Source organism: Ambystoma mexicanum, chromosome 10 (assembly GCF_040938575.1).
Source record: "Ambystoma mexicanum isolate Mex_15411 chromosome 10, UKY_AmexF1_1, whole genome shotgun sequence".
Lineage (NCBI taxonomy): Eukaryota > Metazoa > Chordata > Amphibia > Caudata > Ambystomatidae > Ambystoma > Ambystoma mexicanum.
Window position 1 is genome coordinate 129,383,654 of NC_090932.1, and position 12,262 is coordinate 129,395,915.

A 12,262-nucleotide genomic window follows, 5' to 3' on the forward strand; every position below is an offset into this window, starting at 1 on the left:
AAACATTAAATCAAGACAGCTCCCTGTCCAGTTCTAGAGATGGCGCGGGAAGAGACCAACTGTCCTCTCATAAATCTCCATCAGCGAGTTGGAGCAAATGAACCCAGAGATAGTAGATGGTAAAATGAAGTATATAGTGACTGCAAACTATAAAAAAATCAAAATTCAAAACAGGATATCCATCTGGATGTTTAACCAAGCACTTCCATTTTAAGTATATCCCATTCAACTTATCCCTCCATGCCTTGTAAAAAATGTGTATAGAACACCCCACTTTTCGGACTTCAACAGTAATAAAATCATCTATCGCCACCCCATTTTCCCACATCTGATAAACCTCTTAAGCACGCATCCTTTTCAAAGCATACACTCTGACCTTGTTTCTGTCTCTCTCCGCCTAAATTATCCTCCTAAAGTCAGAAGCACCACTACCAACCTCATCTGTATTCGTCATTACCCACAAAGAATCATACCTCCATTTCTCTCACCATTATCCCCATGTTATTAAACCCCAAAGACTCAGAAGACTCCATGGATGTAAGCCTGCGCAATCATGTCCCGGTTTATACAGACCCTCCTTTTCCCTTGAGACAGCTATTTTCCTCCCAATCACCTCATACAGCATCTGGTTTCGAGGAACATACATGCACACAAACACGTTTTCCCTAAAGATGGTTTTGAACCGCTACTAGAGAATAATTACATTGTATATAAAAGCAGTAAGTCACTTTTAAATGCAAGGTCTTCCCATTCCTATTTGATTTCCCTATTGGACGTCAAATGATGATTTGATCTTGATTTTAAACATATCACTTCAATTGACGTTTTGCATATTGCCTCCAGTGGTAGTACATACTGGGATCGTAAAGGCCACCTCCAATCATCAAATCTCATTACGTTATTACATTGTCATGGACCACTCCCTAAATGATAGGCTTTAAATCCTGGTACAGTGCACCATTATAGTCATTGTAGTATTACAAAACAAAGGACTTGTCACATCACACTCTCACTCAACCCACATTCATACCACCCACATGAACATATCTTGAATAACAAAGACTTGAAATATCTGAGATCACCAATAAGCCTAAATTAGACCCAATGCCACATAGCAATTATGAATAACCCCCCTCCACTTTGCCATACTCCTATTTAACCTTGACTACATCACTCTGCAAAATGATGGCCTTCGCAGTACAGCTTGGCGTTACATCTAGTAAGCGTGCATATCTAGTTATCTAAAGTGACATAATGCCTTCATAAGTAGGCAGAAGATTTCGGGCTGTCAAGAAACGTCCATGGCATAGTAGACCCTCTAGTATACTGTGCACATATCCAGGTCAAACCTTCAATTTTAATGAACTCGATCTATATCTTCCCGTCGTACGATGGAACTTCGTCCTAAGATATCACCCACAAAGGCTCCATATGGCACACTCCAACAAATTAAACAATGTAAGCGGGAAAAAGTTAAATATGTAAATCTAATGTGCGATATTGACATGCATGTGCACTGAGGGACCGACTGAAAACCATATGCCGTCCCTCCCCAGAGCGTGCGTGATCCAATGTTCGTAGTGCACCATGATCCGCCTATGAAGAATGACGATGAGAATCGTCACAAACGGGGGGCGGGCAATCAAGATTGAAACGTGGTGGGCTACCACTAAGGCTCAAAAGCGGCCAAGTATAGTATCTGGGGGCCAAACGTACCGCAAACCCATACAGGCTCAAGCTGCACATGTTCCATCGCTGCTTGTTTTCGCTTAGTCTACTTGTTACAGTAAACAAACAGAAGAAACTTAGGGTGAGTTATTGCTGGTTCCTTGTTATCCGGCGCCCGTAATAACAGGTGCTCACAATGCTCCTTCAGTCGTTGTCACTCTGCGTCAAACCTACGTATTAAGAACGTAGTCCCGTAGAGAGTATTCCGGTCAGCCGATGCACGTTTCCCATACGCACTAGGGTCCTTTCCTTAAGCCTCAGTCTGCACGGCCGTAATGGGCAACAACCAAGTACAGTGTGCATTCTTTAAGCTCAAAGTCTGTTAAACTGAAAACTAACGTTGGTGCCATTTTCACGGCACATTTAATAGCAAATCTAAATATAGGTAAAATTGCAATGAGTTCAAAACCAATGGGGAAGGCACCAATCCAGAACCAATTAAGACATTAATTAGAGAACCCTTTTAATGAATCCAGCCATCCCAGAGCATCCTTTGGGTCAGATGTGCCCTTTTCACCATCCGGAAGTGCTAATGTCAACAAGTTATGCCCTTTCAGATAAGCCTTTACACCCAATGATCTTGCCAAGTCTTTAGCTTCCTTGAAAGCCTTCCTGATCCACAAAGTTTCTTTAGGATAGTCAGGATATATGAAAGGTTACCTCTAAAGCGGGCATTTACTTTTTCTCTTGTAGCCCTCAGAATATCCTCCTTTGTCCTAGTGTTCATGAGTGAGATTAGTATTTTTCTAGCCCTTGGACCAGTTTTCTTGCCCACTCTGTACACATTATCAATATCTTCTGGGGTAATACGATCAAAATTGTAGCAAACCTTCAGTACTTCAGTCACCAAATGAATCAAGACCTCATTGGTTTTCTCTTCAATCCCCACCATTCTTAGGTTCTTACTTCTGATTTTCAATTCCATCTCCAAGCTCTTCTCTTTTATCTTTCTGCAACTCATCCTTCAAATTATTGTATGCCCTGAAACTGCCAGCAATCTCTGCAGTCATTGATGTAGATCCAGTTTCTAAAACAGATACACAGGTATCCAGCTGGGAGACCTTCAGGGTAAGATCCGCCATGGAAGATTTAACATCCCCCATATTTTGTGCCACAATTAGCAGCAAGGAGTAAATATCCTGAGGACTAGGAATCTCGGGGATCTCACCCTTCCCTGAAGCTTGCTTGGGTTTCTTAGGAATTGGATTTTCAATAATATCTATCTTTTTCTTGGAGTTCATAATCACAATAATTATCAATAGAGGGTCGAGGGCCAGGAGCTACAGGATTATGCTCCTGCCTGCATTCCGGAATCAATCCAATGCTTGTTTTATCATGCAGCAGACACAGGTTTCTGTGCAAGATCCCTTATTTGCTTACAGTTCCTTGTATTCCTTAATGAGGGTTTACCTTTATAATCATGTGTCCAATGTTCCAGAGAGAAACGCAGAGAAGCTCCAGCTTCTATTTTTTCTCGTTTCTCACTGCTATGAGAAAGTCTTGCAGCAGTTCTGCGGGGAACATGCGCAGGCTGGAGGATGTTTTTTCCATTACACCAGGAGCGGCTCAGATACACGCTGCTTCCTTTACGTATTTTTTTCGGTTGCACCATATACGGCATAACCAAATGAGGCGTGTTACACAGGCCGACAACTAGGCGCTTCCCTTCCTCAATGCAGTCATTACGCAGTCTATCCTTGCCCGCTTTCTTTGGGTATATTTTCACTCACTCTCAGCTTCTCCAGCCCATGTACGTTAAGTGCCTGCAGGAAAGGGCTCATGTATGGGCTGCAAGCTAGACCTGCGCTGAAGAGCCACAGCAGGTCCCAGGAGCAGTCTTTCTTTGATTTGGCAATGAATGAGCAGCAGTCGGTTAGGCTTCACCGACCACTTTGTGGCTGGCATAGTCCGGTACGGATTGAGGTGCCCCTCCCACAACTCTCTAATCTGAAATACTCTCCACTGTTCAGAGAGCAGAGACCTGCAAAAGGCTTCTTTGGGTGCAGCAAGAGGTCCCAATGCAGCTGCAGTGAAGCTCAGGCTGCCAGGGCTGACATGAGCACACTGCAGATGAGGCCTCCGGCAGGTTTCACTGGGCCGCCAGGGGCAAACTCTCCCCAGCCCTTTCCCAAAAGGCAGGCATTGCTTTTTTAGTCAGCAGCGCTGTCCATAGTCTTCGGTTACCAGGGGTCTCAAACCCTGCAGGAAGAATTTGGAATTTCAGAGCCCAGTATATAGCGACCAGTTTCCTCACCTACCAAGGACACAATCAAATGTAGCCAATTCGGGATCTTGAGGTAAGTTGCCAGCATTACAAAATGAGGACTTTAGTTTTGCATGTTATTTCGAAAACATTTTCTTCACAGGCTTACACACAAAAACACACAGATTTACCGTTCAGCTAAATTCACCATATTCAAATACAAACATTTTAACCATTCCCCCCCCTTACAATTTAATAAAATATTTAAGCCAGGCAAATGTGTTCAGTTCACTTGTAACCCACATACCAACTAGGTAATGTGGGTGACGAGCGAATTCAAGGTCTAGCACCACTAGTAACCCTGTGAATGGGTTACTAGTGGTGTTCCAGGGTTGGATTTATTTTCCCAGTTGGAGTTTAGGACACAGCATGAGAGGAGATGACCTATTTCTTCCACCAAATGTTGCCTTGGCTGGGGGATGATTGAGCAGCACATGTGTTTGCAGTGTAAGGGAATGAGGGGCAATGAGTGGTACGAAGGTCCGGCAACTGACAATGCCCTCTTACTGTGACAATATCAGATTATTCGTCAAAGCTCACGTGACTGTGTTCTTTACTGGCAATGCAGATATATTTTGGCATAGCTAGAATGACAGCCTTCTTACAGGGGCAGCATTGGCATTATTAGGCACAGCCAACATGTGTTCTTAAAGTGGCAAGTCTGGAATATTTTATGGACACGGGCATCATGAAAATGATCTGAATAATGCTCCTGTCTATGTTGGTGATTTGGCACCTACTAAACAGAGTTGAAATTGCATGTCTTTTTATTCAACTTTTAGCAAAAGGGGGGGGTTGTAAAATGCACCATTTGAGAGCATCATTTAAAAATACAGGGAGAGCCCTCCTGCTTTGTCATGCGTGGTTTCTCAGTTATTACTAGGACATATTTATGCCCTCCAAGTTAATAATTCACCAAATTGCGCAAATTCTATAAAAAAAAGGGGAAATATACATTGTAAGAGTAACATGTTGAGCAATAAGTGTGAATGTAGCTTTATTTTCCCCATCCAAAATTGAATCCTTCAATTACCAGCAAGCACAGAAATTAGCCTTATAATTGCCTCTGAAACACAGTAAAAGAAAATGAACTACAATCACTGGCTTGTAGTCATTGTTTTTATTACAGTGTGAGTGTCCAAATAGAACTTTGGACACGGGAAAGTTTTGTTTTGGATATTCTGACACAGATCCTTAGTTTTTGGTTTAGGTATGGAAACTACTCTTAGAGCAGGGTCAGAGAGGCATTTTACTAACCCCTTATTTTCAATAAAGGTTTTTAACCATAAACATGACTTACTAGTGTCTGAGTTTCATTCCCAACTCCTCTCACTTCGCTTTCCTTGTAAATTTACTGATTGTAAAGTGCTAAATGACTGACAGTCTCTCCATCCCCATATTGATACCTATAAACCTGCCGTCATCAGTTGCTCCCAAATATATTCAACCTACTGTTTTTGTTACGTGTAACCTGCAGCCTTGCTTTCCTTCCACCTACATCCACTGGCAGATTTGTTCTGTTGAAAAGCAACAAACCATCCCTATTACCTTATTCAAAAACAGCCTCAGATTCATAATTCAAGCAACAAGCATGTTTTCATGCGCAATAAAATTAGGCACCAATTCCCAACCATCATAGGACCCTACTCGTGTATAGCCTATGATTTCAATTAAATATGTCACTTCACCTGATCCAAGAAATATGCAATAGGTTTAGATAACATCCCTCACCTGAGCAGAGTTACAATCCGCTTTCACAGAAATGTCAACCTCTCACCTATGCACTGATGAGCCTTTTGCTGCGACTGACTTGATGCCTCAAGCAGGGCTCGAAACTTCAGAAGAGGATGAGTCTTTGCCAAAGCTTTGTTTGCTAAAACAGAAGAGACAAACTGCCTTCAGTTCAGACAAAACGTTTTTTTTCCAATAACAGCAAAATAATTTCAAATGAAGGAATGTGGAAGAGTAATCAAGTCTAAATCTTAGGAGGTGAGTGCCATGGACAAGTATACAAGTTAAGAGTACTGAGCGTATGTTCACCCAAAGGTAATAAGAAAATACTTTTACATCTCTTAAAGGACGAATTACCTCCCTCTGGTAATGTTCTTACTGATGGATACAGTATTCCTTCTGTGGGTTCATCTTTTTCAAATTCCATCCAGCCACAGGCTCATTCTGAAATTCTCGCAAGCCTCTGGGTCGAATCACATGGCTCTGTGCAGACTACCATGGTGTCAACAGGGCCCTTTGCGCTGAGAGATGTCCACCAAATATACAGTGCAACATTAGCTTGCTGACCGCCCCATCCCCTTTTCCCCAGTCACAGATGCTGAGGAATGGTAGAACTGCCACATCAGAAAAGAACGAAAAATTTACGACCAATTTTTTTATATTCATAGGCAAAAGGGTAAAACAAAGATTACCCCTTTTGTGCTTGCTCACACAAATATTGTGGCTTGTTCGTATAAAAAAAATCCTATTTTCAATTTCTGTTTAGTTGTGCATAAAAAGTGTTCCATATTATTTGTGGTCTGCTTTAGCACATAAAAAGTACAACTGTTTAGTGTAACACTTGCCCAAGGCAACACATTTAAATCAACCTTATTAAAGCTAAAGGAAAAAAAAAGCTAAACCCTGTAGAAAACCGTGAAAACAATAAAGAAGTTATGAGTTTCAGCAATAGCATGAATTTGTAAAAAAAATGATCTTTTCACGGTCACTTCAATTTTTCACAATGGCGGATATATGAAAAGGCATATTGGATAAATCCGAACAATATCTAAGCATCGAGTAGAGAATAACCAAATGTACAATTATACATCATAACAATTGTGTGTGCAAGGAGCTGTAAGAGGGCTGGGTCCCCAGAAATGGTGTAGATGGAGAATCTGTATCCTTCAGTGACAAACATGCAGAAGTTGTGTATGATGTGATGAATACTTGGATGTCCTCCCTTCTCCCCTAGGGGGAACCCCTTTCCATCAGGCCAGGGAGGAACCTACACAAGTGAAGGAAGTTGCGGGCGTTGCTGCCCGTATTTCTTTTAAAATTGTATTGTTGCCTTGCCTTATTTGTATTTTATTTAAATCCCCTCTCCCCAAATTTCCTTTTTTTGGGTCGATAATTTGCTGCATATGCGGGCACATTGGTTTTTACTTACTCGTGTTGCCAGAGAGGAGTCTTTTCTCCATCTTTACTATTGCATTCACGTGACTTCCTCGGCCAGCATTTATGTGCCGGGAGGAAAGACAGCGCAGCGGGCATGCCTAATGCTCCCCAAAGGCGTTCAAAAGGCAAGCCAGTCTGTGCTCGTCCAGGCTGTGGATGGGCAGAGGGATTGCTTAAGAATATCAGCACAAGTACATTGCACTGATTTCACCTTTTCTCGTCAGAAACTTCATGCCCTGGCTCCCCCTTCTACTCAATTCCCTATGGGTTTCCCTGGTGATTCTCCTTCTCTGAGTACTGCCTCTCCTCCACAACAGTTGTTACAATATGTTCTGCTGAACGCATGGTCTCTGGTCACCCATTATGGTCAATGCAATGATTTATTGAGCGACCACCTTCCCGATTTCGCCTTTGTCACAAAAACCTGGTTTGTGAGTCTTCGGGTCGGGTGATGGTGCAGATGTTGCCCCAGGGTATATGATCCTGCATGTTGATCAGGTTGCTGGGCATCAGGGAGGTGGAGTGGCTGTTATTCACAGGAACCAATTTTCTGGGAGCATTATACTATTTGACCATGTCATGAGGATGGAAGCGTTACTTTCCCGCTTTACCCTCTCTCCCTCTCAGACAGCACATATTCTGGTGGTTCATCTGATTCCTGGTAATGACACTGCTTTTTTGGAAGCCTTTGTAGAATTGACAGCCAAGCTTCAATTCCGCCCTCCAGGATAGTGGGGTTTTGAATTATAAGGCCAATAATTTAGCTGATCAGGGGCCGGATTATCAAAACTTTGTACTGGTGCAAAAATGTGGCGCAAATTAATTTAGCACCAATTTTGCTGCTCTGATAATAAGAGTATGGTGCAAACCGGTCCAGCCCCAATCGGTATCTAAAAATTGTTTCACTGGGGCCAATTGGAGTAGGCTGTTTAATTTGCTGTTTGCGCTGAGGAACATGAAAATAAATGTAGTAGATACTTTTTGTTGTATGCTATGCAGCAAATATAGTGCAGAAAACGGCCTGATTAATTTTTGCCGTAGTGCAAATGTTTTTAGATAATATGGATTGTTTCAAAATGTGTTTGTTCCATTTTGCATCATCAAAACATTTGCTCACTTTTTAGCACCAGTGAAAATCCTTGATAATCTGGCCCCTGGTGGCTATGAGATTCATTGAGGCCACGGAGGAGCTTGTTCTAGCGTCGGGCCCTACACACCAGAGGAATAATACTCTTCATCTCATCTTTGCCCTTAGTGCAGTGATTTTAGTTAACTCGGTGTTGCCAATTTGTTGGTCTGACCACTTCCTTATCTCATTCTCCTAGAAGTTGTCCAGACCAATTACTGGTCATGAGGCTTGGAATAACTGGCGGTTTGCTTTGAGGAAACTGATTGTTAGCCAACTGCAATCTTTATGTGCAGACTGCTCCCCCTTGATCTTAGCATGTTTGAACAGGTTACTTTTACTGCGGATTGTGTTGCTCCAATAAATGTATTGAAAACTAAGGGTGGGGGGACATCTAAACCCTGGTTTAGTGACCGCCTCAGTGCTCTTTGCCTCCAGCCGCGGCAGGCTGAGCGCACTTGGCACAATAACTACTGGCCGTTAGCCAGGCGAACCTTCCAGTATGTTACTGGCCAGTATCATAGGGCAATATCAGAGGAAAAATTTGCCTTCTTCTCTCAACAGGTGGAAATGTTGCTTAACTAGCCCCAAGAGTTATTTACATTGGTTTGCTCATTGTCCTTTGTCCCGTCTGGGAAAGAAATTGCAGATATTCGTTAGAACATTCAGATCTCTAATTTGTATCTCCCTCTTGTTCTTGCTGAGGCGGTTGAAGTTTTTTCCCCACAGAGGAAACTGTAGTGGTCTCAGGTAGGCTGAAATTAGCCTCACCTATTGATGCTATTCCTCTGTGGGTGTTAAAGTAGGTGATAGTCCAGATCGCCCCGCTAGTTACACAAGCAATCAATGAGTAATTAAAAACTGGTTTTATGCCGGCCTCTCAAGCACGCTTTGGCGATTCCCCTACTGAAAAACCCAATCCTGATAATGTCCGGCCCACCTCCCTGCTACCGTTTTTGATAAAACTGCTCGAGTCTTTGGTCTGTCCCCTGCTCACCACTTCTCTGAAGAAATCCTCCTTTTTACACCCATCTTAGTCAGGGTTCCGGCCAGGCCACAGCACAGAGGGTTTTGGTCTCAGTGGTGGATGATCTCGCTTGACTTCATGATCAAGGCGGGACGGGGGGGGGGGTTTGGGGGGATTGTTTTTGCTTGACTTATCTGCCGCTTTTGATGCCATTGAACATTCTGTTCTGCTGAGTTGCCTCCCTAGGGCTCTCAGATCCCTCTCTCACTCTGCTCTGCCATTTCCCCGGTTGTTTAATGTCTATGTCCGGCCGCTTACAAAGCTCATTGCCTCCCAAGGCTTCACTTGCTATACCGATGTTATGATACGCAGATCCTAATTCGTCTGGATTTGGCATTACCAGTGACTGCTGTTAGGCTTAGGACGTGCTTGGAAGCCTTGGAAGAGTGAATGCGTAGCAACTGGCTGAAAATGAATGGGGAATATACAGAGGTACCGGTGGTCGGATCTTCTGAGGGTGATGCTCTTTGGTCACTTCTTTTCTGGCTGTCTTTGTTGGGCTGTTGCCCTACACCCAATGCTAATGCTGAAAGATCTGGGGTAAAAATCACCTTTTTGTTATCAATGGCTGCTCAAGTCAGCGCGATCTGCCAGGCGGGACATCATAAATTGAAGATTTTGCGTAAGGTTCTGCTGTTTTTACCTCTCCATCTTCAGGCACCAGTGGTTTCCTGTCTGGTAGTAACTTCTTTCAAATTCTACAGAACTCTGTGGACCATGTAGGTACATCAACTGTTGGCAGGGCTCATCTCTCCACGGTTTTACGTAGTCTCCACTGGCTGCCGGTGGAGAAACATATCCACTTCAAGGCACTTTGTCAGGTTTTTCGTGCCCTCCATGGAACAGGGGGGTGGGGGGTGGCTATCTTCAGGCTAAGTTTAGGTTCTATGTGCCTCACCGCTCCCTTTGCTCTGCAGAGGCTTCCTGGTCGCGGTCCCCCACTTCAGGTGGACCCGCATGGGTGTTCTGTGCTTTTCCGTTGCAGCATCTGTATTGTGGAACTCACTTACTCTTGCCCTTCCCAAAATATACCCATGGATAGGTTTATGGGACTGTCCTACTGGGATGAGGAAAAATGTGGAGTGCCTGGGGAAAGCAGAATGTACCTGTGCTCAGACGAGGAGGAGGAGGAATGGAGCCATGAAGAGCGGTCCTGGGAACACAAGGAAATGTTCTAGTGCACCACAGAGGAGGGCTCCACCAAGCAACAAAAACATGGACAATAGACTTGCTGTTTTGAGAAAATCCAGAGTGGATGCAGGTAACACCAACTCCCAAACCCAGGGAAACGAGGAGAGAGGCAGAACCGTCCCAGCAGCCGATGAAGGACCGCCCAGCACCTATTGTAGCAGCCTCCATCTAAATCTACCTGCCTCTACGCTCCGCCCTCTTCAATTTATCCAGAACAGGACTGCGAGACTTGTCCTTGGCCTCAAGCCCAAGGATCGTATCTCGCCAGGACTGAAATCGCTGCACTGGCTCCCAGTGGCTGCGAGGATTAAGTTTGAAACCCTCTGCATTGTCCACAAGGCCTTCTGGGGCCTGGGGCCAGCAATACCTTCAACTCTCTCTTCCCAAATATCTTTCTTCTCAAGCTCTTCGCTCATCCTCCTCCAACTCCCTCAGGGTCTGTCACTTCTCCAAGCAACGAGTTGGTGATAGATCTCCCTCTTCGACAGGGGCCTCCCTCTGGAACAGCCTTCCCGCCTCCCTGAAACTCGAGAACCATCTCCGGTTCCGGAAGCACCTCAAAACCTTCTTTGCTTCTGCCTTCTCTCCCCCTCTCCCCTGAATTCCTGGCTGAAACGGCACTGGTTACCTGGCCACCCTTTCTGATCTCGGGCCCAGGCCCCGCCAACGGCACACCTGCACTGCCTCCCTGGGAACCCCCGCACCTGGGGACTGTTATTCTGTATCCCTACAGTCCCTCTACAAGCACTTATGTCAGCTCTCACCGTGCACTTGCCACCAACTGGCCGTTACCATCTTATTATTCTACTTTCCCATGTACTGCACTTTCCCCCCCTCCTTTCCCCAAACACTTTTCCCTTTCCCCCTTCCCATGCACTTGTGCAATCTGATTGACACCTGGCCTAGTAAGATTGTTGTCGGTCTTCCCCCTGTTTACCCTCCCTTGCCTCGTCGTGCCTCGAAACACTTGTGTATAGGCGTGTTATAAATGCCTTATCATATCACCGGATCTGCTCGGGAGACATGGAGAGTAAATTTCCACGGTCCAGATGCAACAAGGAACCCGCAGCTCTGGAGCAGATCTGGGGCGAGAGAGAGAGGGTGAGAGAGTGAGAACGGAAGGCTGACAACAGTAACGAGAAGTGCAGAACCGGCTAGCAGGGAGATGCCAGCGCGGCTTGTCAGACAACCGAGAGCACCAAAAGTAGGGACGGCAGAGCGTCCAGAAACCCATAATGGCAAAGGGCAGGACGCCAACACGGTGGGCTCTTGGGAGCATGGGTCTGGGACCCATATATCCAAAGCAAGGTGTCTTCCTGGCAGAAGCACTTGGCAACACAGGGAGCCAAGTTGCACAAATCAAGTTGAGAGAAATGGGGATCCGGGACCCTGTGTGCGCAAGAAGACCCTCAGTTTGATCTTCGTGGCAGTACCTGGTGGCGAAGTGAACCAGGCTTGCCACCTATATGTTATAAAGAAAAACAGGTCTGTGACCAGCATCCTTACAGGAAGGGCATCAAGAATCCTCTTCCTCTTCACAGCACCTGACATGAAAGAAGACCAGGTCTGTAGGGATGGAGATGGGCTTTTGGCACAGGACGGTGGACTGTATAATTTCAACGGACTTCCTAACAGAATCCTTGGGGTTTGGTTTAGGCAGGGAAACCCATCTTAAATGTATGGACAGTTAGGGGTTTTCCTCCTTTATTTTCACTACATAAAGGTTTATAGCCACAACAAGGTCAACTGCGTGTTTGTC

At 44.8% G+C, this 12,262-nt stretch overlaps 1 protein-coding gene across 4 annotated transcripts in view; it reads right to left on the reverse strand.

Annotated features, from left to right (window-relative positions):
* The window catches only part of R3HCC1 (R3H domain and coiled-coil containing 1), a 561,246-nt gene that overhangs the window by 35,270 nt on the left and 513,714 nt on the right, over positions 1-12,262 (reverse strand). For 2 of the 4 annotated variants that reach the window (XM_069617616.1, XM_069617617.1), the window contains exon 7: positions 5,769-5,864. In XM_069617616.1, the coding sequence (XP_069473717.1) occupies positions 5,769-5,864 (96 nt within the window). Of the gene's footprint in view, positions 1-5,722; positions 5,865-12,262 lie in introns of all 4 variants that reach the window. The other 2 variants (XM_069617618.1, XM_069617619.1) reach the window with 1 other exon arrangement.